Source organism: Anas acuta, chromosome 8 (assembly GCF_963932015.1).
Source record: "Anas acuta chromosome 8, bAnaAcu1.1, whole genome shotgun sequence".
In the NCBI taxonomy this organism is placed as follows: Eukaryota; Metazoa; Chordata; class Aves; order Anseriformes; family Anatidae; genus Anas; species Anas acuta.
The window spans coordinates 19,713,041-19,739,131 of NC_088986.1; the positions used below are offsets into that span (position 1 = coordinate 19,713,041).

At 40.9% G+C, this 26,091-nt stretch overlaps 1 protein-coding gene across 10 annotated transcripts in view; it reads left to right on the forward strand.

Annotated features, from left to right (window-relative positions):
• RABGAP1L (RAB GTPase activating protein 1 like) overlaps positions 1-26,091 on the forward strand; it is a 255,581-nt gene that overhangs the window by 7,928 nt on the left and 221,562 nt on the right. For 4 of the 10 annotated variants that reach the window (XM_068690408.1, XM_068690406.1, XM_068690409.1 and 1 more), the window contains 3 exons: positions 23,519-23,683; positions 24,324-24,510; positions 24,857-25,067. In XM_068690408.1, coding sequence (XP_068546509.1) covers positions 23,552-23,683; positions 24,324-24,510; positions 24,857-25,067 — 530 coding nt within the window. In that variant the 5' untranslated portion in view covers positions 23,519-23,551. Of the gene's footprint in view, positions 1-5,316; positions 5,472-5,644; positions 5,894-19,671; positions 19,819-21,585; positions 21,708-21,767; positions 21,788-23,518; positions 23,684-24,323; positions 24,511-24,856; positions 25,068-26,091 lie in introns of those variants that run through there. The other 6 variants (XM_068690414.1, XM_068690405.1, XM_068690410.1 and 3 more) reach the window with 6 other exon arrangements.

The window sequence follows — 26,091 nt, forward strand, 5'->3', positions numbered from 1 at the left end:
CTACCAATTGTGGTTTACCACAGATAGGCCTGAAGTTATATCAGCTTTTCTGCTGTTAAGATTCAGAAGCACATTTTTACAGCAACTTTTAGGCATGTCTTGCATTTTTGAATGAGATCAACAGATGGGGATTTATGGAAATAAGACCCTTGGCTTTACAGGCAGAAGAGTATATAGATGTAGCAACAGTTACAGATATTTAGATCAGAGAATGTGTGTAATACACACAGTGTTCATGTGGGTATGGGTGTATGTTTATATAATATGAATAGTTGTGGATATTCTTTGTGTGCATATATATCAACAGCAAAGCAGTTGGTGATGTGGTGATAACATTTCCTATCACATATCTTTGCGCTTACTTTGTTTCTTAAACAAGATAGCGATCTTCTAACTCAGCAGCATGTAATGTAAGCATGAAATGTCATGACGATAAGACTTAAGTAAAACATATTATTGTCAAGTGGATCTATATTACATGCACAGTGAAGTGACAGCTTACATGACACAGCATTATCTCCATGGGTCTTCTGAAAATGGATATAATCCTTATCAGTTTTTGCAGGAAAGTGACCTGTTTTTCCAGCCCCATTTCATATAAAAATTCGATTCCTAGATACTTAATGTGTTAAAATAGCCTTTTTTTTAAAAAAACAAACAAACAAACAAACAAACAAAAAAAAAAACCAACAAAACACTCTTCTGCTAAATCTGAGCTTGATACTAATTACATTATCAAACCTACGTTTCTCAGAAGGAGGCAGCTTCTTTTTTATGTATTCTATTCCATCTCCCACCCCCAAAAAGGAAAAAGGCTTCTCCCTTCATTCTACTGACCAGTCATTTAGTAGAGCCCCCCCCCGGCTTAGCAAGGCCATTTGGAACCTGACACTTGATTCAGGTGTTACAGACCAGCACCAGGAAGGCCACTAACAGCCCAGTAACTCTAGCACAATGACCTCGTGCTTGCATTCCTGTATAAGGTCATACATTGTTATAAATGGCTGTGAGGCAGTAGAAAATTATTTGAAAAACTTAATGGTTGGACCAGATGATTTTGGAGGTCTTTTCCAATCTTAATGATTCTGTGAAACCTTACTCATATCAGGAACCTTGCAGCTAGAAAAGTCTTTTGCTGAGCCTGGTGAGAGACAGGGACATTGTTTCTCGTGAGCCAGGCATGGGACACGTTGATAGGTAGCAAAAGGAATTTTAGGTTCATGATGTTATGTGGATGTCTTTGGGTACAGATCACAGCTCTAAAAAGTGTGTAGTTAACAAAAGGGTTGCTGTTCTTTTTTAATGTTCTGAATTTCATGAAAATAATTTTACACTTCTAATTAAAAGCAGTGTATATCAATTTATTCTCTGTAAAATAGAGTAACGCTGTTTTTTTGAGACAGGTGAAGTTTGTGGATTCAGCCTACAGCTGTAACTGTTCAAAGGCCACATCTTCATCTTAAAAGTGGTAGCAATGTTTTCTGTATTTACTGCCACGTAATTACTGCTGAAAATAAGCTACTTATTAAGTTCCAAATGCTGTCAGATTCATACTGATTTGTTCTGTCAGAAATAACTTGTAGACTCACTTCTGTACTATTGAACTACCAAATATAGGAAACCAACAATTGCATTATAAAACAAATAGTTTATATTCTGATCCTCTTTATGTAGACAGAATTCAACAGTGTGTTTATTTAGGGCTGTGTCAAGTTTAATTAGAATTAGACAATGTGTTGGACATCTTTAACACATCTTGTATCTAGAAAGTCTCAACAAGTATTTGAACTGTGAAATATTTCCCATAAGCTTCAAATATTAATTAATTACTTGTTGAAGAGGATTTGACTCGATTTTATCTCTGGCAGGTGATGTTTGGCACCAGCCCTATGGTTTTAAGGGTGTCAAATCTCCCTGGAAAAAAGCCACTTCATGAGCTGTTCCTAAGTATTTCCAGTGCTGTTCTAAACGTGTAAGAAGTCACTCCATTTTCTGAGTTCTAAAGCATGTTCCAGCAATAAAATCAATATATTAGGCTAGTGTGCTTATAGGTACTGTAAAGACCCGAGGCAATGTCCCTGTGATGATGCTAGGGTCTTAGCTGTGTGGGAAAAACAGTATGGCGGGATCAGTTCTAAACACTTTAAAGTTTTTGAAATTCTGGTTTAAAACAATATACAAAAACACATACAAAGACAAAAAGTTTCTGGAACCATTCTGTCCATACAAGTTACACACAGGTATATCTGAAAATAGAATATATTTTTCCAGCATACCTGCCCCAAAATTGTTGGTTTTGTTCCAAACTATGTAATTTCCTCCAATTATTTACGTGGATAAGATAGATTACCTCCTGAATAGGAATCCTGCCTCAAGTCTATTTTCAGACATTTCAGGCAGTCCCTCACAGTGTCCTGGATTCCGATTCAGACAAGTCTCTAGCAGTGGCAGGAGCGGGTGCTGGCGATGCCCCTTCTGGGCAAATGCTGGATGACCTTGGCTTTGGCTCTCCATTATCCTTTAGAGAAGGTTAAATGGCATTCCTGTCAAAACAAATACTTATATGTGACCTTTGCAGCATTAAGGTTGTGAAAATTAATGCAAATGGACTTTATAGCTCCAATTTAGAATGCAGCTGGATTCCTTAATCACCATCTGTCCAGCAATATTAGCCTTCAGCTCCCCATAGTGGATAATACAGGAGAGGCCTGGCATTGATTTATTTTTATTTTTATTTTTTTTTACTTCGGTGGATTTTAAAATAAAAGATTTTCTTCTCAGCTTGTGGATGCACTATGTCTTCAGGGTTTTTCTCATACCTCTCAGGACATTACAGGTGATTACTTGTGATAATCAGTGCTTTAGCCTGAGAGTTTATTATGCAGCAAAAAGTTATTTCCGTTACTAAACAGTTGAGCTGGTGTGTGTATTCACTTTTCTCATAAACAATCTGCTTTCTTCATTTCAAATTCTCATATTGCCCAGGCTGGACATTTCATACATCTTTGCTGGCTTTTCAAGTATCTATCTGAACTTCTTTCAGTCACACTCAGGTTTTCCAGACTTCTGGTAGCTTTTCACATTCTCCGCAGAACTCTCCCTGATTGAAGGAGGTGCCCAAAACAGAGAACTTTTCTTCACTAGAAGCCTTTTTGAGCTCAGTGGAGTGGAAACATTACTTCACTTTTCTTGTGCTTGACAGTCTTTTTCTTCCAGTAAAGTCGTCACAGTTTTTTTTTTTTACAACCCTGAATCACTGTTGACTCATTTTCTTTTGTGAACTGCTCTGAACCAAGACTTCTTTTTGTAAAGTAACTACTTAGCCAGTTTGTCTCCAGCTTACAGTTTTGCAGTCAGTTATTGCCAGCTCTACTTAAGTTTCTTGCCTCATGGAATTACATCCTATTTACTTTAGAACTTTGTTTCAACTTGCCATGATTTGTTCAGTTCTGTCTTCCAAAATGCTTGCAGCTCTCACCTGAACAGGATATCCTTCACAAGGATAATAAAAATATTCTCTGTCATATGGCACCAGGTAACATTAGGCAGTTTGAGATTCAGGACATAAATATTTGGAAATCTCACATGCTACAAACTTCTGGTTTTGAATGTGTGACACAACTTCTGGTTTAGAATATGTGTCACTCAGAAGTAACTCAGTTACTTACCTATGTGAAACTTACGTGAAATGGTTACAAAATGACACTCAGAAATAACCTAGTTACTTCTGACTGTAACTGAGTTACTTCTGAGTGTCATTTTCTAACCATTTCACGTAAGTTTCACATAGGCCACATTCCTCTAGCCTTCTTATGAGAAGGGTGGATGATATAGCATGGGAATCCTCGCTGAAGCCAAGATCCCATGATATATTTTTGACATGTTCTTGATGATTTTTTTTAACACTTATTAATATTATAAACATGACTTTCAGTTCTTCATGTTTATTACCCATATTCTCACAGAAGTGTGTCGCATCTGAGGATAATGATAGTTAATTTGTTTAATCGTGTTCCTCTCCTCTAATATTCTTCCCCCTTAATCTTTCTTAATTCTTCACACTGTTGTGGTTTATCTGAACCCTGTGGTGCGATAAAAACAGTCTGAAGATTATTTTACACCAGCTGCAGACGACTAGGACAGATAGCTCTAAGAGTGCATAGTAGTAACACCAACAGAGAAACACTGATAATGCACATGACTGACCAAATAGTCCCGCATATAGCGGGCCAAATAGCTCTGTGGGAATGCTCACCCGTCTGCTTGCTTTGCCAGCCTTGAGAGCAGTTTGCTGCAGCACCGCAATGCAAAACAGCTGAGTAACAAATAAGCCAGCTCTGGGCCTTTTTGCATATTCAAAATGTGTCTGCTTTGCTTACATGAGAATTAAATGCTTGGATATATCAACTTTAAGTAGCTGCACTCTTAAAGTGATTTAAAAAGAGATTTAAAAATTGCACTTTGGCGTTACTGCTGCTGCAAGTGGTTGTGCTTCGGCCTTTCCCCTGTTGCCAGCAGCGCAGCTGTGCAGCAGGCAGCAGAAGCGGGACATGCTGCAGCCCTGTGTCGTGCAGCTGCCTGCTGTGCTGCTGTCCATCTCTCCATCCGTCCCGGCTGTCTGTCCGTCCGTCCCGGCTGTCCAGTGACAAGACACCCGCGTACACCCAGTGCCCGCAGGGCAGTCTGCCTGTCCCAGGCCCGCTGTTGGTGGCACTGACGGTTGTTTAGTGCTGGGGCCTGATGTTCCTCGAGGCTCCGAGGCTCCCTGTCTGACATGGAAAGGGCGCCAGTGAGCTGCGTAAGCTGTGGGGTTAATTTAAATGCAATTTGTTTCACACAAAAGGCAAAAGAAAAGAAAGCAACGGGACAACCTTTCATTATTTACACATAAACACTGCGGATATTTACTTAAACATACACGTCTATTTACCGTTTACACATTAAATATTTATTTAGCCGTACAAAAACACTGCTGATGAACGACCCACAGCTGGGATCCGCCAGCGGAAAAGTTTGGTTATCCCACGCCGCTCGCTGTCGTGCCGTAGCTGTGTCACCGGGACCCCTGGGCGCTCAGCAGCCTCCCTGCGAGCCGCGGCGCTTCCCGGGGGCCGGGGGGCGACGTCTTTGCCATGGACGGGCCGCGCCCGAGCCGCTGCTGCTGGCCGCCGGCTGAGGCGAGGGACGCGCTGCCCCCGGGGGCACCCGGGCCGCTGAGGCGCCGAGGGGGCGGTGGTAGCGGCGGGTAACGGCTCGGAGCGGGGCGGGGACGGGAGGGAAGGGGAGGGCAGAGCGGGGAAGGAGGGGAAGGAAGCGGCGCTGCCGGAACGTGGCCGGCGCTGGCTCGGCCCTGAGGCGGCTGCGCGGCCCGCTGAGCCCCGCCGAGCCCCGGCGGCCCGGCCTGCCGCTGCTGCTGCCCTGCGGCCGGAGGCGGCCTGAGGCGGAGGCGGGCTGCGACGGGCCGCAGGGCGGTAAGCGGGAGGCGCCGCCGCCGCGGGGCTCGGGGAGGGAAGGGGAGGGGGCGGCTCCCTGAGGGGAAGCGGCGGGGGGCGGGAGGGCACCGGGGGCCGGCGGCCGGCCCGGCCCCGCGGGGCTGCCTCCGAGCCGCCGCCCCGGCCCCAGGAGCGGTGGGAGGTGGGAGGGGGGCAGCGGGGAGCCGGGACAGAAACTTGGTGCGGGGCCGGGAGCGCTGCGCTGCCGCCCTGCTCCCGCGTAGGACAAGGGGAGCCCCTTCCCAGGAGCCAGCGAGCCGCTGGCCTAAATCCGCCCAACTGCGTCGCTCGGGCTCACCCAGCTTTCTGTGGTTCTTGCCTGCCTCCGTCTTCTACTTCTCACCAGCCCCCTTCCACAGTTAGGCCCTCCCTGGTCGTGGCTCAAAAATCCCTGTCTTGAGGTAAAGTACTTGAAAAAGCAGCTGAGAGCATCTGAAGTGGGTATGGCGCTCTGAATGAGCTGGGCTCGGCAGCTCTGCCTGTCTGCAAGTTTGTGAAGTGTGGCGCGTACTTTGGTCCTGCTGTCACTCTGCGAGCTCTGCGAAGACTGCTTGGTTGTGATTGCCTTGAGTAAATAACTTACTGCGTCTCCTACCCGCGTGCTAGCGGCATCCCTTCTCGTCTGTGAGAGGGTGGAAAAAAAGATGTAAAATGGCAATGTTATGGTTTTTGAAGACAGCAACAGGTCTGGTAAGAAATAAGAAGTAGCCTGCTTAGGTAAGCATTGCTTCTCTCTTTCTCGGTCAGGCTGTACTCCCACGATCTTGTTGGTGACTTTTCAGACAGAGCTCTGTAGAAGGGCAGCTGGCTTTTCTGTCCCCAAAGGGACTTCTCAGTGACACCATCTCCCTGCACGCTCGGGCAGGCAGCGTAGCCTTGTTTGACTGAGCCTCAAGGTGTAGGTGAGGATCCCAGGTGACTGTCATAAGTCATCATGTGCTGTGTCTTCTGAAGGCTTATGGGGGGTATGGGATCAGTTCTGCAAGCTCTGCCCGTATCTAGGTAGCACTGTAGGCAATGCTGTTTGTTTGTGTGGGTTTTGTGGTATTGATGGTGCTACTTGCGAGGTTAGTTGGCAGGCTAAGCTTGAAGGGACTACTGCTGCAGTTACACACAGGAAGCACAAATTGACTCGCTGTTGTAGGAATTGAAGCTAACTCAGAATGTGTTTTTTTGAAGTACTCTGCAACGTTCTCTTTAAGGTAGTTACAGCAAAATGTAGTACTTCTTGGTTAAAAACAGCATTCAGTCCTTTGAAAAGTGATTAAGATTTGGTGATGTTAGTAATAGAATTTCAAAAACATCCAGGCCATAATGTGGCTTTCTGGGGAAACCAAGTTGCTGGTGTGTTCTCAAGGGCAAGTGAAGACAATCTGAGTTGTGGCTACTCCTTCCCTGTGTCATGAATGGGACTCATGCAATCAAGAAGTGAGTTAGTCAAGAGAACTAATTTGGGGGAAAAGTAGTACTTCTTACTTTCTTTTTTTTCCCTTCCCAAGTTACTTTTTGGTTAGAACAACTTCCTGAACTAGTTCACTTGCCTGGTTTTATGGATATTGTCTCCAGCCGAAGGAGGAAGAAGTGTGTTTTGGTAGGGAGGAAGGAACAGCTGCGGTCCTGGTGCATTCGTAGCCTGTGATGGGTATCTGGGTCGTGCTTTTATGGCTGGTAAGTTAATCTAAGAAGGCACTGCTGCTAAAAGAAGCTGCCCTGAGTGGATGATTGGTATATGGTGCTTGCGTTGAAGGTAGCAGGTGATACTAAGGGTGTAGGAGCTCCTGTGTGCTGCCATGCCTTGGTCATGAAACCCTGGTGTCATTTGTCTTTTTTTTTTTTTTCTCCTCTCTCTTAGCAGCAGAGCCACCTCTGGTTCTGTATTTTAATTCTACTTGTCCCCAGTAGCAGTTTTCTCTCTCCTTTGCATACCCTTTTTTCTCGCTAAACCTGCTGTTGATTCATTAATTGTGAAGAACGATCTGGGCGTTGTTAGACAGGGGTGTCTGTACAGTTATTCCGCTCGAATTTAAAAATAATCAGCCATATATTTTTGTTATTTCTGTTATAACAGGAAGGTTATTTCAAACTTGACTGACTTCAGTAATTGCAAACCTTCTGATTTCCAGTTTGAATGAATTTGTCATTAGATTATATCCATTCTATGTACCCAATGGACTGATACACCATATCAGCACTCTTAATTTTGGTGTAGCAGCACTCTGAAACAAATGGATGCAAAAATGTGTCAAATTGCGACGCTGAAGCTTTTTTCCCTTCTGGCCACTGGCTGTACTAATCTTTCCTGTAATTGCTTTTCCTCCCCATGAATTTTAATTTTGACCTAAGTGAAAATTGAACCGTACCTTTCAAATATTAACATTAAGCTTTGTAGAAGAATACTTTTAAAGAAGACTAAGATGTTTTAAAGTATATTTTCATAAGACTAAAATTTATGACAGCTTGTTCCAGCCTCAATCTTAGTTTGTTCTAGTGGTACAGCTGTTAAAGGAGCCATTATTGTAACCTGAATCACTTAAGGGTTTCTCTTAGCTTTGATAGAACCCTGCTTGAGAGGCAAAGCTTGAAATTTTTGAGAAGAGATTGAAATTGATTTATTTCACCTTTTCATGTGTTCTTAACAAAAAGTCTGTTTCTTTTTGAAGTTACAAAGTATTAAAAAAAATACCTCCATGGATTTTTAAGGTTGGTTTGGGGTGTGTGTGTGTGTGACTGCTTATAAGTGATACCTAAATAAGTTTCTAAAACCTGCTTAGTTAAGTAGATTACTCTGAAAGATGAGTAAGGCCATTGTGGGAAAACTCAGTTATATTGTTGCTTTGCGGAGATGTTTCCTGTTCTTTGGCAAGAGCAGCAGGGATAAAGGTCTTCCTAATGGTTTTAAGCAGACTGAAGAAAAATTAAAGTTTCTGCCACAAAGCAAGACAGGTCACAGCCCTCTGCTTTCCTGGTCTTGTCATCCCTGAGACTTGAATCCGAGTACCAAAGATGGTGTGTTTTCTTTCTAGGTCAAATGAGCTTAAAAGTGCAAAATTACTCTAGCACTGGAAACATGTTTCTGTATGAGTTACAGGGAAGCACAGTGGTAAAATGGAAAAAAGTTTAAAGGGCAAATGGCCGAGGGATGTTTACATTTGTGTGTACTACATCAGATGAGTGCTTCCTATATGTACAGGACAGCTGCAATTCTTAAATACATAACTAGCTTATTCTATCTTGGATACAGGACTTTGCACTTGTCTCTGTTGAACTTCATGAGGCTCCTGCCAGCACATTTCTCTAGCTTGTCCCCATCCTTTTGAAAGGAGCATGTTCACGTCCTTTCCATTTCCTGAAAAGAAATGTTGCTTGTTTACCCAGTGCCTGCCTCACCAGTCTGGCTCTGAGGACACCATGAGAGACGGTGTCGATTGCCTGCTGTGTGAAGTGCTCTTCCATCATCCCCTAAACAGGCCATCTTGCAGCAAGCTGGTGTGTTGGTCAGGTGTCCTTTGCCCTTGGTAAATCCACACTAGCTGTTCCCAGTTACCTTCTTGTCCATCTGGACAGGACGGTTTGCTCCATTGTCCTCTCATGGACTTAGGCTGGTCTGTAGCTACCCAGGTCTTCCTCCTCCACCCCTCTTGAAGCTGGATGTGATGTGTGCTTTTCTTCCAGTCGTAAGGAACCTTCCCCAGGCTTACGGCCTTTTAAAAACTTGCAGAGTGTGGTCTCTGTGACATTGGCCAGCTCCCTCTGGGCTCCAAGTTGCACCCACCTGGAAGCACACAGAGTTGTATGCTTCTGTCTTGCTCAAGTGCTTCCAAACTCCATCTTCTTCTTTTGGAGGTCATTCTTCATTCCAGCAGACTGTGCTACCAGGCGCAGAGGTGTGGGAGGCTTGAGTGCAGGCCCTACAAGTGAAAACTGGGACAAAACAGGCACCAAGCATGTCAACCTTTTCCATGTCCTGTCTGAAAAGCAGAGGGCAGCATGTACTCTGGTGCCAAAGAGACAAAGCAAGTTGAAAAAATGAACCACACCTTAATTTTTGGCACAACTAAAAATAATAAATTCCAGGTAGAAATTTACAGCTTCAGTGTGTGCCCTTCCCTGTTGTGCATTGTAAATAAAAAGTTGTTTATACTTAGCAGCAAGCTGGTTGAATTAATACTCAATGCAATCCATACACAAGTGCTTTCAATTGGAGTTCATTTTACATTTCTTTGTTGCTGCATAAACCCATTTTAGACATCACTGCAATAAAACTTTGACATTGTACCATTTTATCTGTGTGGAGGGGATAATTTGTTTCATGCTCTTGTTCAACACTGCACACGTTATTCTTATGTTTATATTTTAGCAATTCAAGGACAAATAAAGTAGCTCTGGAAGTTGGTGAGCTGTAGTCTGCAGAGTGTTTGAAAAGAAAGTTCTTGTGTGGTTTGAACTCTCTGTGTGTGCTTGACGTTGCCTGTGACTTCTGAATGGGTGTAAGTTTTTGGGTTTGTGTTAATGTTGACTTAACCACAGGTTTATCTTGGTACTGTTATAGGCTGGGTATGTCAATTATAGCGTAGCTGTGGGGGTCTGAGTAGATCTCTGGCATTCATTCAGTCTCGCAATACAATTTGTAGCATGGCTGGGAATTCAGAATTGATTGCTGGTGGAAGGTATTTGAGAGGCGTTACATTTCCATGCAGTACTGTGCTCAATAAACCCTGTAGTAATGGTAAAATTGCAGCCTGGATGTTTGCCTTTCAAACGTGATTGTTTGTTTTATGTTCGGATGCTGGTAAACTCTTGTTACGGTGAAGCTTGTTCCTCGTGGTGGCCGATAACTCCGTGACTTAATGCTTCAACTGCTTTTCAGTGTCTCTCGCATGATTCCGGAATAGGAAAGAAGAGGCCAAGGGGCAGAAGAAAAAAGAGGTGTTTTTTAAGAACCAGCAAATTCTCAGAATAGAATTTCAGTCAGTGTCTGAATCTAAGAACAGATCCCGAAAACTGTTTGCTAGGTGGCTGAGCAAGATTTCCTCATTGCTATTGGGCTGAGGAGTGAGGTGTAGCGCGGCGGTGACCTGGGTGAGGCATGGAGCAGATGTGGAGGCAATGGGCAGCAAAGCCCTTTCTTGGTACTTGCTGTAAAGCTCACGTGGTGGTAATCCTTTTAATATAAAGAACCCGTTTTGAGGAGCTAATTTATGACCAATCCCCGATGTTTTCTTTTTCTTACAGGTAAATGCAGTTGTGAGAATATTTGCTACTTTCTCTCTTTATAGTCTTTCCTTTGCACAGCTTCTATAGGGCAGGTTTCCTACTGCAGGATGTAACTATGTGAGCTGCCAGAGGAGAGTTACTGCGTAGTCATGGCCGAGTCCCTAAGGTACCCTTTTGGCAGTCAACAGCCCTTCTTAAGCCTCCGTGCTTTCAGGGTGCGGAGCTGAGTTCAACAGTGGCACTGTTTAGTAGAGCACAGCTGCTGGTTCTGGCTAACTTAGGTCCGTCATGTGCACCCTAAGATGTGCACCAAGTTTTCCCTGGTGGGAATTGTGTGCTGGGCAGCGATCTGCTGCAGCTGTCCATGTGTTTGGTAAGCTAATGCTCTCATTTTCCTTTTGGAAGAAAAAATGAGCGAGGGCTTTGTCTGAGAATCTTAAAGATTGACTTTTAGTACGTCAATATGTTTAGTACGTTTAGTAGTGTTTAGTTAATTTTAATAATATTCATTATTATTAGGGAAATAACACTTTTTATTATAAATATTTCTCATTAAGATAGAAACCAATAAATATAAGCAACTGCTGCAGTGAATTGCTTTTCTGTTCAGTACCATTATTATATAAGGAATGCCTCAGTTGGTGCATTGTCATCATGTGGTTGTTTATATACAAAACCAAATCCATAACTTTAAGTTAGAAATAGGTGTAGAAATTTAATATCTGGCTAAACTTTTAAAATAGGCTTGCAAAAATAATTTGCAGGTTTTTATTTATATTTATTTACACTTAAGGAACATGCTGGTATATTTCTCTTCATTAAGAATGTCTGAACACTGCAAATTGATTTTTTTTTTTTCTCCTTCCAGAAGACCAGCCAAAAACTGTCTCCTGTGAAAAAAAAAAAAGAAAGGAAAACAAGAACCTTAGGCTGGGCCATTTGAAGTGCCTGTGGCAGAGACGTGGTTTCTTTCCCCTCCATTCTGCAAACCTGATGCTTTATTTTGTTCTCTGGCGTATGCTTTCATTATTTCCTGTTATTTTGAACTCACATCTCACAAGTTACTTCTTGGTGGCAGTGCTGCCTAAGTAACGGTTGTCCCCAGTCCTCGCTGCCTGGTTTTGTCTGTTCTGTGCAGTGGCTGTGCGAACACAGGGGCTTGCTGAGCCAAGCATTGCAGTGGCTGAAGGAGTGCTCTAATCCTCCTTTCTTTCCCTGGGGTTCTTTGTCAGTCACATAAGTTGTCCAGCCTCTTTCAGCGCGGTACTGCCTGGACACTCGCAGTGGGAGCAGATGGTAGGAGGGGATGCAGCTTTTTTAGGCAGTTCGTCACCTCCTGTGTCTTCAAGGTATTAATGAACTATCTGTAGCTTGTAAGTATTGATGTTTTCAGCTTGAATTGGCATGTGTGTGAGCATCTGAGTACAAAACAGCAATTAAGTTGAAAGAGATGAAAGAGAGCTTGATGTGCATACCAGTAGTAGGTCTGGGAGTAAAACCTGAATTAGAGCTCCGACTGGGCAGTGCAATGAAGATGAGCCTGTGAAATATCAGTCCTTTCTGTTTGTGTGCAGTTTGTGTTTGCTCCTGGACAGCTTTACCATAAAATGTTTTTTTATCCATGTTATACGTGATCCTAATTGTTAATACTTTAATCATTTGTTTTGGCTTTACAAAATTTCAAGAAACTGGCAACTGTTAGATAGATTTTTTTTTTTTTTTTTTTTTTTGGGGGGGGGGGGAATAACTGTTCAGTGTTTTTGAGTCAAAAAAAGACCTAAGTGACTAAGGGCACAGAAAACTCGGTAACTGATTGCACATTGTTTTGAACATTAATTGTTAATTGTTCATTGCTATATGTATGTATAAAAACTGTTAGGAGAGAGGAGATGGTTGATGAAAATGTCCAAGAAAATTGGTTGTCAAGCCCCAAAAGACTCACATGAAGATGGAAGTTCCTTGTAGTTGTTACGGCTTCTATATTTGCCTTTGACTATTACAGTTTCTCTCTTTTGATTCTTTTTTCAATTTATTGAGACATCAGAAACTGAGACCCCCTATGAAGGGGTCAGACTGAGGGACAGCATAGATGAGTATCTAACTTCTGGTGGTAGCCAGAGAGATAAGGACAAGGGGTACATAGTAAGACGAAGACAGGTGCTGCTCCTTCCAGTGTATCCTCCCAGTTTCCACCCAGGCCTCTGTGATCCTGCTTCTTGTTCCTTCTGGTAGCTGTATGCTTTCTGAGGTGATATTGTGGAACGTGGAAAAAGCAGCTGCGTTATTTTGTATATTTTCTACGAAACTCCCAGGAAGTGCCGCAGTAACGTTTCGTTCTTACACTCTGTAGGAGTGCAGTGAATACCATCTGCTCTGGGACTTGCGAACAGGTGAATTTTTGTTCCCTGCTCACAGAGCTTGAACACTTTGTTGGGTTTGTTAAAGACTGAACTTCGACTTGAACGCGTGGCAGAACACTGGAGCTCATCTAGGTTGCACTTTGTGTTTGGGGTTTGGATTCCTTGCATTGTAAATCGTTTGCTTGTCCCATGGATTAATGGCTTCTGTGAGCGTGAAAGGAAATGAGTGATCCCTATGAATATGTCCTACAGCACGTCCTGCTAAACGAGTTTATGGGTATCAGAATAATTACTGTTCTTTCATTGGGTAGGTGAATACGAGTTGTAAGAGTTGATTGTGTCGAAACTTTAAAAGTGTGTATCGCTGGGATGCATCTGAGAGGTTCATGGCTGTGGCTCCTTTCTAATTTTGACTCTGTTGTTCTTGGAAGTATAGCAGGACTTAAAAGTCCAAATGATAATGTGGAGTATAAATTTCAGCACCAAAACAGTGAGGCGTCTGTTAGGCACTTCACTCCAGCTTTTTCCTGGTGGTGTCAGCTTTATCCATTGTAACGCTGGCTTTGAGGTTATTGTGGGGCCCCCCCTCATTCCCTGTTGCACTCCTGCAGTCTCTCCGCTGAATGTCTGCCATTTTGCTGCCTTGTCCTGAGTTTAGGGGCTTGATAATGGGATGTTGCCGTAGTGGTGTTCCAGGTAGCATGTTGAAAATGCTGTTATGGAAAGCAAATTCTTGTGTAATTATTAGAAGGTGAACTTCTGTCATTAGTAGTTCTGTGAATTTTGTATTTTGTGTTAGTTGACTGTAATACCCTCCTCTTGTTTCCTGAAGTAAAAATGTTTAATTGGAGTAGTTAGTATGTAAATATTGATAGTGAGTTTTATATCTATGTTTAATGACAACCACGCATGGATTGTGCTGACACCCACAGCACAGCATGCTTTTTTGGGGGGAAGTTAACTTAGCCTTTGAGAGATTGAGACTGTGGTTTTCAAAAAACAAACAAAACAACAGCCCAAACCAATCCAACTGCATCTTTTTGGCTCAGGATTTTTTGGAATGGGTTTGTTTAGTTAAAAAGATCGCACAACCAAAATCTTCCCAAAGAATGCACAGTTCTTAATAAATACATAATGCTTTGTTTTAGTCAAGGAAGGTATGTGGTATTCCTTGGCATGTGTCTTTCAGAAAGTTTCATGCGCGCCTCTCTTACCAGTTTCTAAAAGAGTTTGGGGACTTTGGAAAATATGAAGTGACCTGCATGTTGAGACCAAACCACTTTCTTCTCATCTTGAGAACATGAGCAAATTGTATTGATCCTTCAGACTTAACATGGAAAAAGCAGAAATAGAAATTTATTATTATTATTATTCTAGTGTGATTAGGTGGACAGAGCAGTTTATTAGTACCAGGTGTATCTGGTTACGTAGTGCCCTGTTCTTACCAGTGAAGTCTGTTTTTCTGGGAGAGAACGACTTTCATTTTCTTAATTCTTCTAAAACCCGTCATGACCTTTGAAACTAGTACTAGAGCGGCGTTGCAGAATATCGTTATAAAAACTTGCCCGGGGAGTATGGGATATCAGCAGATGACTTCTGGCATGCAGAGGTATTAAGAATTTACTGGTCAAATCAAAATTAAATACTGTTTACACCTCTACAGTTCAACATGCACAGGACTAAGGGAGGCAAAAGTTAAAGCCATGTACTGTGGCTTTTAGTTGTGTACACCGTTATGTACTTACTACAGTCAGGTTTCCCAATGTGAAGCAGTTAACCTGACTTTCAGGAGGTTTCACTTTCAGTTAGTCTCAGCCCTTAAAAGAACTGTTGTCTCCATCTTTTCATGCTCTATTTAAATATTTAATTTTTCAAGTGATGATTTAAGATCTTAGCTTGGATTCTAAAAGATTTTAAGTGTGTTACTTCTGTAGAAAGTATTTGTTTTTAACGGGAAGCTTTGTTTTGCTTTATGTTATAAAGAAAATGTTTTTCTTATCTATTTTTGGGTGCACTGTTGAGACTGGACAGTCTTGCTGCAAAAGCAGGAGAACTTTTGGTGGCTATCTAACTAAAACTCATAGGCCTTGCCATTTTGAAAAATCCATAAATGAGTAGTGTTTAAAAAAAGAAGTCTGGCGTGGCTGCTCATTTACAGCTTATGATTGCTGTGACATCTGCTAGAACGAAAGACACAAGACTAAGGAAAATAACATTAAAATAGGCTAGGAAGTATCGTTTGTTCAGCCTGCGGTGGTAGTGTTTGACCAGCTGCAGTTTAACAGCATCTGAGAAGTGGGAATCTCACTTCCTGTGGTCAGAGAACACAACGGTAGTTCCCGGGGTTATGAACAAAACACTGTAATTTGATCTTGAATCTGTGAAACTTAATATTCCCCAAATTTATTCTGCAAATTTAAGATCACAATTGTAATGTATGGCACAGATTCCTCTGAGGAACAAGGGGTGTACCAGCTCAGGAGGCAGGCAGTGAATCGAGGTGTCTGGAAGAGACACTTCTTAAGGCACTCGTTTGGCACGGGGAAAGATTGGCACCCAGGATCTCTGCTGCCTTAGATCAGCCTGTTCTTCCATATGGTCTGCTTTGCATTACATCATGGTGTCTTTTTTTTTTTTTTTTTTTTTTTAATTTGGAAATAATAGCTTGTGGAGAAAATACCTGGTTAAAACTTTCAGTGTATTTAATGGAGCGAGGTTGTCCCATAGGCTAAATTGAACTGACGCTATTATTTTTCCTATTAGGGAATAAAACATTAAATCCCCTTTAAAACACCGGTTGTCCTATGCTACTGCCACCCTCTGGAATATAGGTCATTAGATTTTTGGAGTGAGTGGCCATATGGTTTAGTAAATTAGCTAGTGCTTGGGTTCAGTTTGAATGCTGCCTGGAAGCATCATCTTGCAATGAAGAACAGAGGAAACCGACGTGCTGCCCAGGCAGTCTGCAGCTGAGAAAAATCAGGCACTCTTTGCTGCTACCTTGTATTTTCCAAAGTAAGAAATGACTTACCGGCCCAAGAAGCCAAGTGTTAGTGCTTAGCTGATGGCAGGGAAGCAGTGTGAAGAAGTACTTCAGGGCTCATTTATGTTGGTTGATCTGTCCTTGAGGTACAACGAGCTGCTTCCCTTAAGCAAGATGTCTGAAATCCTGGGAGGCTACCAAGTAAGCCTGGGTACCAGAACACTTGATGTGCAGATTTATTGTATTTGTGTGTGTTTCTGCCATAAGACACAAAAAGAATAACCTCTGTAGGGTAGTGGAAGCTGCCATATTTGCACTTATTTCTGAAGTGTATGTTTTGAAAGGTGGATAGAGAGGACAATAGCTTTGCTTTTAATTGGCAGAATATAAAAATTTTATTTAAATTGGTTCAATACTAATTGGATTAGCTGCTACTGGTTATACTTGTAAACAACATAAAGTAGCATGTGTCAGTAAGAAGCAGGTATGCTGGTGTCATCTGTTTGTTAGCTCCTTTCTCCTGCCACTCACTTGTGTGTGTGGACAAATCTTAGGCCTAAATAATTGTTTCTCTCTTCCTAAAAACACCCCCCCTCAACCTTACTTATAACCGTGTTTTGTCTAACATGTAGCTTGTTCACTGCAATGCTTTTTTCTTGGTTTGTGGAGTTTGTGCAAATGAAAGTATCCGGCGTAGTGGCGGCTACCTCTGTGGCTAGCAGCTTGCCTGATGTTTTTTCATTCACCTGGACTGATCTTTCATCTAGCATTTATGATACCCTTCCCTCTGCCCCTAAATTGTAGTGGGTTTGGATTGGTGGATTGTGTTTGTTTTACATCTGCTCCTCATCTTCCCTCTTGCCTTTGATTTGCAGCGGTGGCTGATCTCTGCTGAAGAGAAGAGATGGCCCTTCTCTGCTGGGCTGTAAATGTCAGCTGCTTCCTTGCCTGAGTCACACTCCACTGATATACCAAGCACATGCCTACCGTCATTCTGGAAGGGTTCTTCACCCTGGTCATCTTAGAGTTAAGGTGAATAAGACCAGTAGTTTTCCTGGAATGACTCCCAAACTATTCATCTCTGCAATCTTTAAGTGGTTCAATGGCTTATGCATAATCCAGTTTCAGCTCAGCAAAGCAGTTTCTCTCCATTAGAATAAAGAGCATGGCATTCAAAATGGGATCTGTTTAAAAGGTTGTGCTAAAATTTATTCTGTAAGATCTGTGTGCAGTATGCTTTTGAAGGAAAATATACATTTCCTTGTTTATGTAGTTTTCTTTTGTTTCTGTCTTCCTTTAAGAGTTATTCCTTGGCTACAAAATTGACATAAGACCAGTCTGTATCTAGGCCTCTTGTTTCTCTGTATCTAGGCACCCGGTACAACAACTCAAAACAGTCTGCTGTCTGTGAACAGCCTCATTATTTGCTGTTGTGTATTAAATAGGAGTTTGCTTTCACAGAGGAGGCAGTGTTGCCAAAATAAGCTCTGTGGTTACTTTTCAGTTATATGGTTGATTTTTCTTTTCTTGTGTGTGTGTGTGTGGTTGGTTTTTTTTTTTTTTTTTTTTTTTTTTTGCTGTTGTTGTTTTGAGCTCTTAACATTGCTTTAATGGAAATTAGAAGATGCTTTTATACATATACATATCTATACGTATTAATATTTTAATATAATATGTTTTAATGTTTTATACAGCAGCAATCTCTTTGTATTAGGTTGATTTTAATTTCAGGAAACAGTATTGGTAAGCCAAGTAAATACTAATTTTGTTTTTTTCCAGATGTTCTTTACAGTGCCTTTCACAGCCAGAACTAGGATTTTGGGAAACAATTGATAGATCATGGACCAGTAGTAATGTGAACATAGGGACTTAGCTTCTTATATGAACATTACACGGAGAGAATTTGGCATTAAGAGTAAAATTACAGTGCTGTTGATTTTGGTGAGATTTAAACACTGGTTTTATGAAACGTAGGGTTTTCAGCTGCATATGCATGCACTCGGTCAATAGGAAAGAAAAGGATTTTGTGGGAGATGGTTAGCTGCACTGCTTAAATGTACAATGTAGTAAGGAATTTTAGAAAGCTATTCAGTCTTCGAAAAAGCATTGAAAAGCTAAAGCTTTGTGAAGTGTTTGTTGGCTTTCTGAAGAAGGTATGCCTCTCTAGTGGTAGCCGTCTCACTGGGTGAGACTTATGTTAGCAGTGGTTTGACATGCTGCTTAAAATACAAAGCAATGGTAAAGACACTGGGTTATTTGTGTGTGTGTGTAGGACTGTCCACATCTGTCTAGTTTCCAGCTTCCTTAGCAGCAAATTAAAATATAATGCCCACCACTTCAGCAAACTGCAACTCTAAGTCACATCTGTGCTTTCAAGTGAAGTTGGCTAAATGCTCTTTTCGCACACGTGCGTTGCATTGTGTGGCTCAAAAAGGGAACAAGTTACGCTTCTCAGTGTACATTTGCACTTCAAACATCTGTTAGCAGAAGGTGAATCACTGCATAGTTTTATGTGACTTTCCAGTTCGGAAAGCTCCCACAGAGTCCCTTGAAGAATATCAGTTCTGAAAAGAAGTAGGATTTGTTTACTGGTATGTTGAATGTAATACTGAAAGAAAATGAAATATCGGCCGAACCTACAGTGAACGTCAGCAGTAACTTTGAAATACTTGAACGTGAACTGAAAGTAAACACAAAAATGTCAGGTAACTGCTTCAGAAGATTAGTTCCTGTTAAAGTTGGCATTTGCTACTGGGGACCAGTCTGAGGAACTTTCTGAATTTAGTCAGGTCTGCAAAGCAATCCCCTTCTGGAAAGTCGCTGACCCTTCCTTTGATTCTCTCTTTCCTGTGGAGGACATGAGTCCTCCAGAGCTGCTGTTCTTCAGCTTCTCTTGCTCTTCTGCCACTGAGGCTGGCGTAGGCAGTTGCGATGAACCCATGGTGCCTTACTGGAATGAAGCAGAGAAGCTCCTAGGTTTGGGCCTTCTAATACTTAGCGCTGTACCCATATGCAGTGAGTTCTGGTCTCTGGCCACAAAACACTCATATTCCAACAGGAGTGGCTTAGCTTTTGTCTAGGACTTTGTATAAGCAAGGTGTTGGGAACTGAAGTATGGAAAGACAAAATGAGCTGTGTGAAGCTCTAAGGTAAAGCTCATGGAGAAAAGCAACAGCTTTTCTTCGGTTGTCGTAGTACCACTAGAACTTAAAATATTTTGCAGAGGAAGATCTTTACCCCTGCCCCCCTCTTTTAGGTAAATCTGATTACTTTCTATGTCCAATATATTTTGTTTTGAAAAGCTGTTTGTCAGAAAGCCCTTTCTGAGATTGTTCCTCTTTTAGAATTGCAGTCGTTTCATCATACAGTTGCTTTATTTAGCAGAGTTTTGGGATAATTTCTTCCTGAGTAATTGTTGCTGAGTTTCTGAATTGTTTTCTTTGGGGTATTGCTCATCACTGTGGAGGAAGAATTATCTTCTCTACAGGAAGGAATGTGACTGCTCAAGATACTTCCTTTGTAGAAATTACTTCCTTGCAGTAGTAGTACATACTTCCAGTATTACTGTCAAGAGAACTTTGAAAGCACAATTTATTGTCATCTTTTTGAAGACATTGTTGGACGAGCCCTTCTGACTCTTCACCCTGCTGGTTTGGGTAGTGACCATCTGGCCTGTGGTTTTTATCCTTCGAGTGCTGTTGCCAGACCCAAAGGTATATTCACACCACTAGCAGCTTAAACAAAGCCACTGGACTTCATGCAAAAGCAGGTGAGGTGTGTTACTTCTATGGACTTCCCTGTCCCTGACTGTGCAGTTTGAGCAGTAACCGAATGCAAATGCTACACCTCTTTCATTGAGCATTATGAGAGCGCGTTCAGCTCCACGGTCATCTGCTGGTAATTTCAGAGAATAAACTGAACAGGACTGTAGGCCGTATAGCTGTCTGTATGTTCTAATGAATGCAATCAACAATAATAAATAATAATAATAATAATAAAAAAGCTTATTTCTGAGTTTAGTAGGGGGCCTGTTCTTTGCACATGCCTACTTGTGATACTGTCATTTGTTTTTTGATGTTTGTAAGGAAAAGGGGAGTTTAGGTTTATAACTCTGCAATGACTAAGGACTGAAAGTCCTTAATATGTGGTGAAGCTAATGAAGAAAGGGAAATAACATAATGATCTACTGATGTCCAGAAGTCGTTTGCCTTTTTTCTTGTTAATACAGTATAAAAAACCCTCTCAGGTGTTCTATTCCTTCTGTTCCCCAAATAACCTTGATTCATTGAAATGAGGTTTTTATTCTCTTCATTGCTTTTCTTCAAAAGTGCTTAGCTGAAGTATTAGAACCTGTATATTTATGGAAAAAACAAACACCATTTTCCCTCTGTGTAGCTTACTTCTTAAAATGCTATAAATCTCAGTAATCTTCTTGAGCCCCCCAGTCAAATTATTAAACTCTCATGAAATTAAAGTTGTTTAATTTTGAGTATGACTTGATTATGATTCTTGGTATATTTTCAGGCATTAAAAATTATTTTTGATCACAGTTTGGTCATGCAATATTGTATGGAAAGCTTTTGCTTTCTAAATGGCATGTGACTTGAAAGGGGGAGGAAACGAGCAATCTGTTCACAGCGAGATGTTCATCCATATAATATCCACATTTTCCATAGTTTCCATTATTTTTAATTTGTCACCTGGCATGACGGCTATCATGGGCATCAAGAGGTGGTCTTAGCAGAAGACCTGTGTGGTTTGTAGACTTGTAACTGTTCTTGTGTTGGATGAGGAGTGTAGAGAAGCATTCTTCTGGTCAAGGAACTCACCTCCTGAACGGTTGACCTGTGCGCGTTCATCTTTTGCTGTCAAGTAGAGACTGCCGGGGTTTTAACTGAGTTGCGATAAAGAGCATCGGGTGAATAATGCTGATGGCAGCTTGGAGTAGGCTGGAATGAAAAGGTCAGGGGTGGTAATTTATTCAGCTAGTATAGCTGTGTCTGGAAAAAGGTATGTGTCTGCACTCAGTGTGGTGGTTCAAGCTTGAACTATGCTCTAAAATACATTAAGTGCTTTGCAAATCGAATGTAATTGCAAGAATGCATATGGTATGCTTTTAGCAAATTTGCACGGAATTAGAAACTCCCTGCAGTCATCTGGTGTTTATAATACTTCCTTCGTCTTCCTTATTTAGGAAGTAGGACTTCCCTTAAACTATCTTTATCCACATAAGGCAAGAACAAACCTCAGTATGCCTTCCTTTTTTTGTTATCATTTTCTCTGGCTTTACCTGTATTTGTTCTTTCATCGCCTTCAAAGAATTCCATAAAGTGACGTTCTGCTATTGTATTGAGGATTGGCTTTGAAATTAATACTCATTTTCAGTTGGACTGGCTCTTTATTGCAAATAATAGATAGGTTCTTCAGTAACATTTTTCCAAGATTACATTTGTTAAAAAGCAACTAGATGGGGTTAATAAACTGCATATAATGTACTCAGTGTTGTATATTTATATTTGGTTTTGTCTCTTGCCAGAAAGACCTTTAAAGCAAAGATACTTCAAAACACTGAAACAAAACTGAGGGCAGTGGTGAATCCATTACCGAGGCTTGGGCAGAGCTCACCTTACCTCATTTGTCTGCAAAAAATTCCTGCTTGTGAGTTCGACTCACTGCTGATCCAAATTTCTAATCTCTCTCTCAGTATTGTAGCCGTTGTTTGGTGGCCTTTTTCTAATGTGAGTCTCCTAGCAAATTTTTGTGCTATAATACAAGTTAGTTATTTGAAGAATTTGAGTTCTTTAGTTGCTCTGAGACTTCTGGGTATAATGCTCTTGCTGCCTTGAAAGGTTAAATTGTGACTGCACTAGGGAGAGAGAAAATATTTTGGTGGAGCTGTGTGTAAATGATTTTGACAAACCAAGTCTTTAAAAGACCAAAAGCATATTGACTGTGGTTTCAAAAGTGATACAAAAATATTTTGTATTGAAAGCGTAGTTCCCATGTTTGTCTTCTGATTCCAAATTACTGAACTGCTTCTTGTAGCTAGCAGGTTTAAATAACGTTTGCTGAGAAAGGAAGAGGGCTTTCATGGCTTTTCTTAAGTGATGTTTTTGTAGTTCCCTCTAGGTAGACCTAAATTTGCATTCTTTTCGTGATCACTTCTTGTTTTGAAACTGTAGCTCAGAAGGAGGCAAGGCCCAAGCACTGTTTTAGGTCTCTACATCCAGCTTCAAGGTTAAAATCGTGTTCAGCCTTGCAAAATGGCAGTAAGGAGCAGTTTTTGTCCCCCACTGCTCTAAGTGATCCTTCAGAACTCTGTGGCTTACGCACACCAACGCCCAGTGCTTAGCCAGACTAGGATTTTTCAGGAAATTGATATGGAAGCATACCATGTCTGCAGGTATCTGCTATTTATCAAAAGTATCTGGGGAAAAAAAAGTAATTATATGTGTGTATGTATATTTGTGTATATATATATACGTATATACACACACACATTTTAAAGAGAAAAAAATCACAGATATACTTTATTTTGAAAATAGCATGTATTGTCCAGTGTTCTTCATTCTAGGATGTTGTTCCCTAAGGGACCAGGGAAGATGTTCTGAATTAATGTAGGTGATGGTTTCTTTGTGTTGGATACCTACAGTAGCTGTCGACATTCTGAAGTTCTGGTATTGGTCTTGATTGTGCAGGGCTTTTGTGTTTGTTTGCTTTTTTTTTTTTTAACGAACTTGCTATGTAAAGAAATACCAATAAATTGCTATTTTTTGTTGTTTAAGTTTTTTTTTTTTTTTCCCCTTTGTGGACAGGAGAAAACTTGTTCAGGTATTTACAGGCTATTTGCTTTGTTTGTGCAAGTAACGTAATTAACTCTATTGTAGACAATTTCAGAGAAACTTGCTGAGAAGGATGTGATTGTGGTTTAGTATCATCTTTGACTTCATCAGTAGATATAATAATGAAAAAACAACTAACATAATAGCCTGTTAAATATGTTTTAATTTGTATAGTATACACTTTGATACATAATTTCTGGAAAACGAGTCATCAGATTATCTGCATCTTCACATAACCTGTATGCCACTCTAGTGAAGAAACAGATCTTTATGAGGGAGAAAGGAAAAAGGTGGGAATTTGGGAGATAGAGGGAGCAGGCTCTGGAGGATTAAAACCACAAGTGTAAGCTCCAAAGTAGGCTTGTTTTTGTGTTACCCATACACATAGATAACAGTTTCTGCTGTTGAATCATAGAATTTTTAAGTAGACACCCTAAAAATCACACTTCCTATTAAAAATGAACTTGTATATCAATGAAATCAGTTTGAGAAATGTCATTAAGCACATTATAATGAATTTGTGTGACTTTAAGTATGATGTTATAGTACAGAAACTTCCTATTACAACTATTATCATATTATTTACAGCTTGAAAACTCATTCCTTGACATTTTCCTTCTTCTTTAGTTTATTTTGGTAGGAGAAGACTACTGACCGGAGATGGAAGTCAAAACATCATTTAGTAAAGCCAGTAGAATTCCTGAAACTGTATCCTCGTTAATTAATGAAGATTTTGTCCTGGTTAATCAGCAGTCTGAGGACTCCGGAAAAGATGAAAAACCTCAGCTAAAGGTTTACTACTGCTTTATTTTAAATAAGTATTAAGATTCCTGCTGTTTCCATATACTTGCACCCCTTGTAGGTGTGGGACAATTGATGAAACAATTGAAATGGATTGGATATGGCTAAGAAAATAGGATTTTTCTGTAAGAAAAGATTCTATAAGATTTCTATAAGATTTTTCTATAAGAAAAATCTGCAACGAAGTCTGTTATATTCTTTGTTTTGAATGGAGAATCTAAGCACACAAACCTGTTATTTGAAGAGGTGTCTGTAGGTTTTAGATGGTTGTTGGACTAGCAGTGTGAATATGTGCAGTGTACATAATGGGAGGATACACTGGGTTATATTTGATTTAGTTTCTTGATTCTGAGATCTTTGGTTTCAGTGCAATTTAGTACTAAGCTTTGAGGTATACATTAGTGTCCTCTGAAACTAGAAACTTATTGCTAACTTTGACTGGTGGGTGGGTAGTGTAGCAGTCTGCCAGGTGAAAACAGAATGGAAGTAGCTGGCTCCACTGTGTTGTGTGACTCAGGAGGAAGAATGCAGCTGTGGCCAGGTTACTTGTTTTCCCAGATTGTAAAGATTGTAAAATGTAATAGTCAAACTACAAGTAGCTATAAAAACTGTCATACCCTTCTACTTACAGGTATTTTCGAATGGAGATGATCAGCTGGAGAAGGCAATGGAAGAGATACTGAGGGATTCTGAAAAAGACCAGAACAACGCTCTCCAAGAAGGTTCCAGTGATGCCTGCAGCCAGGCATCTGGAAATGGGTCAGCAGATCAAACAAATCAGCCATCTTTGCACCTTGTTTTAGACCCTTCTGCTACAGGTATTGACAAAATGCTTCCCCATCGTATATCCTGTTCCCAATCATATATGGCAGTTCTTTCCTTTAAAGTTTGAAGTTAAAACGAATATGATGCTTTCTGGAACTTCATTTGGTAACTGTTCTGGAGAATAGCCTGTACAGATCGTGCTTGGATCAATACCCCTTGCTATTCAGTTTTGGTCAATATTAATATTAAGCTGCTGAGTGGATTTCTTACTGTTGGAGTTGGACTTCTTACTCCCATGCTTCTCAGAAGCAACTGGAGATTTTGCTCTGAAACTTATTCGGAAAACTATACGTGAAAAATAAAACCAAATAGTTAAAAAAATGTTTTCTTCATTTTCAGAAGTGTCTGCACCAAGGCCATCTTCTCCTACTGAACCCCTGGAAGAGGACAGTGTATTGTTTAACAAACTGACTTATTTAGGTTGCATGAAGGTGTCTGCCCCTCGGAACGAGCCAGAAGCTCTACGTGCCATGGCAAACATGAAATACTCATGTCAGGCCCCTTTACCTGTAACACTTTATGTTCCAAATGTTCCAGAAGGCTCTGTAAGGTAATGTTCAAATGTTCCTTTTGTTACTTACACAGACATGTAAAAGGCAAGTTCTGATTTTGTTGCTCACGTGGGGAAGTAGAGTTGTTGGATTTGGGGCTAGGATTCTTGTACAGCTACAGTGGAAAACTTTGTCTTTGAAAGGGAAGCGATTTATCTGTGGAAGTGCCGCATTTGTGAACCCATTCGCTGCTTTGTGGTTATTTTCCCTAAAGCCTATGAAGGTTGATTTCAGCCTTTTCAAACCAATGAATCATGAAAATGAAATGTGAAGCTGGATCTTTTCAGTGTGGGATTACTCTGAGGGTCAAATTCTCTGTACTATTTATCAGTAACTGACCACTTGTTAGCTGTAGAGCCACATAAATATCTTGTTCAACGATTACTGGTATTTTGGAAAGGGAGAGCTGATAATGCCTGTTTTCTCCCATTTTTTTTTCTATTGTGTAATCACCTGCAAAGTAAATATGTTGAGGTAGTGGTAGTCCTGCAGGTCTTGGGTTAGCTGAGGGAGTTTGTTTTATTCTTTCTTTCTTCTTGAGGGATTGAGAAGTCAGACTCTACTTCAAGACATAGCTATGGTAAAGCGAGGTCTCACCTGTGCCTGCCTCACAATGCATACATCGATTATCTCCAGATAGTAGAAAACATTTTTTTGTTCCCTGTGAGAAGGATCTTTTAATTAGTGATGAAAATGTCCTGTTAATCAGAATACAATAAAGGTTTTATCTGCAGCGGCCCCACATCCAGAAATAGGGAGTGTCTTAATATTCAGGGGTTTTTACTTATTTATTTTAACTCTGAAGTTGAGATTTCTGAAGAATCTGGTTAGATTTCCTTCATTTCCTGTCTTCCTCTGGTAAGAGACATGGGTTCTTGGTCTAATTTAACTCTTGTCGTTAGTTTCTTGATAAATTAAATGTCTGAGCTTCTTGACCTTCTTTCTTCATCTTCTTGTGAAAACTGTGTTGACTATAATCTTCCCTAGACAGAGAGAGCTTTAGGCATATAAATTATTTTCTTC